This window comes from Hipposideros armiger, unplaced genomic scaffold (genome assembly GCF_001890085.2).
Source record: "Hipposideros armiger isolate ML-2016 unplaced genomic scaffold, ASM189008v1 scaffold_904, whole genome shotgun sequence".
Classification (NCBI taxonomy): domain Eukaryota; kingdom Metazoa; phylum Chordata; class Mammalia; order Chiroptera; family Hipposideridae; genus Hipposideros; species Hipposideros armiger.
In genome coordinates this window covers 324444-325999 of record NW_017732254.1, presented here as the reverse complement: position 1 = coordinate 325999, position 1556 = coordinate 324444, and the positions used below count along the sequence as shown (strand labels likewise).

At 36.6% G+C, this 1556-nt stretch overlaps 1 protein-coding gene across 1 annotated transcript in view; it reads left to right on the top strand.

The window, feature by feature from the left end:
- The window catches only part of ABCC9 (ATP binding cassette subfamily C member 9), a 109133-nt gene extending 107583 nt beyond the window's left edge, over window positions 1–1550 (top strand). The window contains exon 34 of the mRNA XM_019630365.1: window positions 1146–1550. Within this exon, the coding sequence (XP_019485910.1) occupies window positions 1146–1283 (138 nt within the window). The 3' untranslated portion in view covers window positions 1284–1550. The remainder of the gene's footprint in view (window positions 1–1145) is intronic.
- Window positions 1551–1556: the final 6 nt, after the last annotated feature.

Here is a 1556-nt window from a genome sequence, read left to right as displayed (position 1 = left end):
ACTTATCTTAGCAAGCATAGTGAAAAGACCCACTGCACAGATTTTTTTCCTTGTAAACCCTAAAAATTAAAAAAAAAAGTAACAGTAGCTGGCATTTATCATTTGCTTGTATGTGTCAGAGAAGGTGCTGAAAATTTTTTACATGGGTTATCTCATTTGATTCTCACCACCATTCACTATTATTACCATCGTTTTACAGATGTGAAACTTGAGGCATACAAAAGTCAAGTTTGTTGCTTAAGATCACACAGGCAACAGGTGGTGAAACCAATATATCAGCCAAGTCGAACTTTACAGGCTGTGCTGTTAACCATAACACTAATAGTGGCAGGTGAACAATCCTCTAAAGTACCAGACACTCATTACAAAACACTTCGGTGGCAGGGTGGAAGTATCTCACACTTTGAAGTTAATTTAATAAGTCTGGTTTTGATGCTGGTTCTGCTATTTATTATCTATGCCATCACCTGATTTTGTGTTTTTTTTTTTTAATGAACCGTGGTGGTCTGCCCTATGAAGTGGAGAAAGATAACATCCACATTTGAAGAGTATTCTGATGATTAACAAATATGTGTGTGGAGCACTTAGTGTGTAGTATATGCTCAATAAGTGGTAGCTCTTATTAATTACTGACATCAAAGCTGCTCTCTAAAGGGTGCCATGTGGAGAGAGAAAACGAGTGAATGGTAGTGATCTCTAAAAACTAAGAGATGGGATGTCTGAACCCCTAGATAATCCATTCTAACACTGCATGCTAGAATGAACTTTTCCATAATTGTCTTCCCAGAATTGACCACCTTCCAGGGTTCCTCAAATCATGTGTTAGCCCACAGAATTAGTTGATTCTACACAAGAGATCATTTTAGTCTTGACTAAGCTTTAACCCAACTGGTTCACGATGGCTCTTCTTATTTAATTATTTGACAACGTATTTGTTAGCCTACTTACACGTCCATGAAAATTATGAAACTACTATGTTAGCTATGTTCAGTTTAACACAGCCCATACAAGACCCATACTTTTTGCACCTCCTGGCACCCCAAGGTAAATAAATGTCCCTGAGTAATGGGTGAAATGTGTATATCCATTGCCTTGGCTTGTACCTTAAAATTTGTAACAAATAAATGTATTCTTTTCACTCACAGCATCGGGTTCACACGATTCTGACGGCAGACCTCGTTATTGTGATGAAGCGAGGAAATATTTTAGAATATGACACTCCAGAAAGCCTCTTGGCTCAGGAAGATGGTGTATTTGCTTCTTTTGTTCGTGCAGACATGTAAAGGGATGTCTTAAAACAACACACGTATTTAAAATGATGGAGTCGTGACCTACTCAATGGGTCATCATCTTGACCTTCATAAAGTGCCATCTTAAACGTTTACCCAGTTTTATAAAGCTTATTCGTCACATTGTAGTACTTTTTAATTAGTAACAATGTCACTTTACCAGTAAATATTGTATTTCCTATGTCGACATTTCTTCTTCCTACTTTGTTTTATTTTTCCAGATGTTACTACCTAATATATTCATTACTAATTTTTTTCTAATGATTA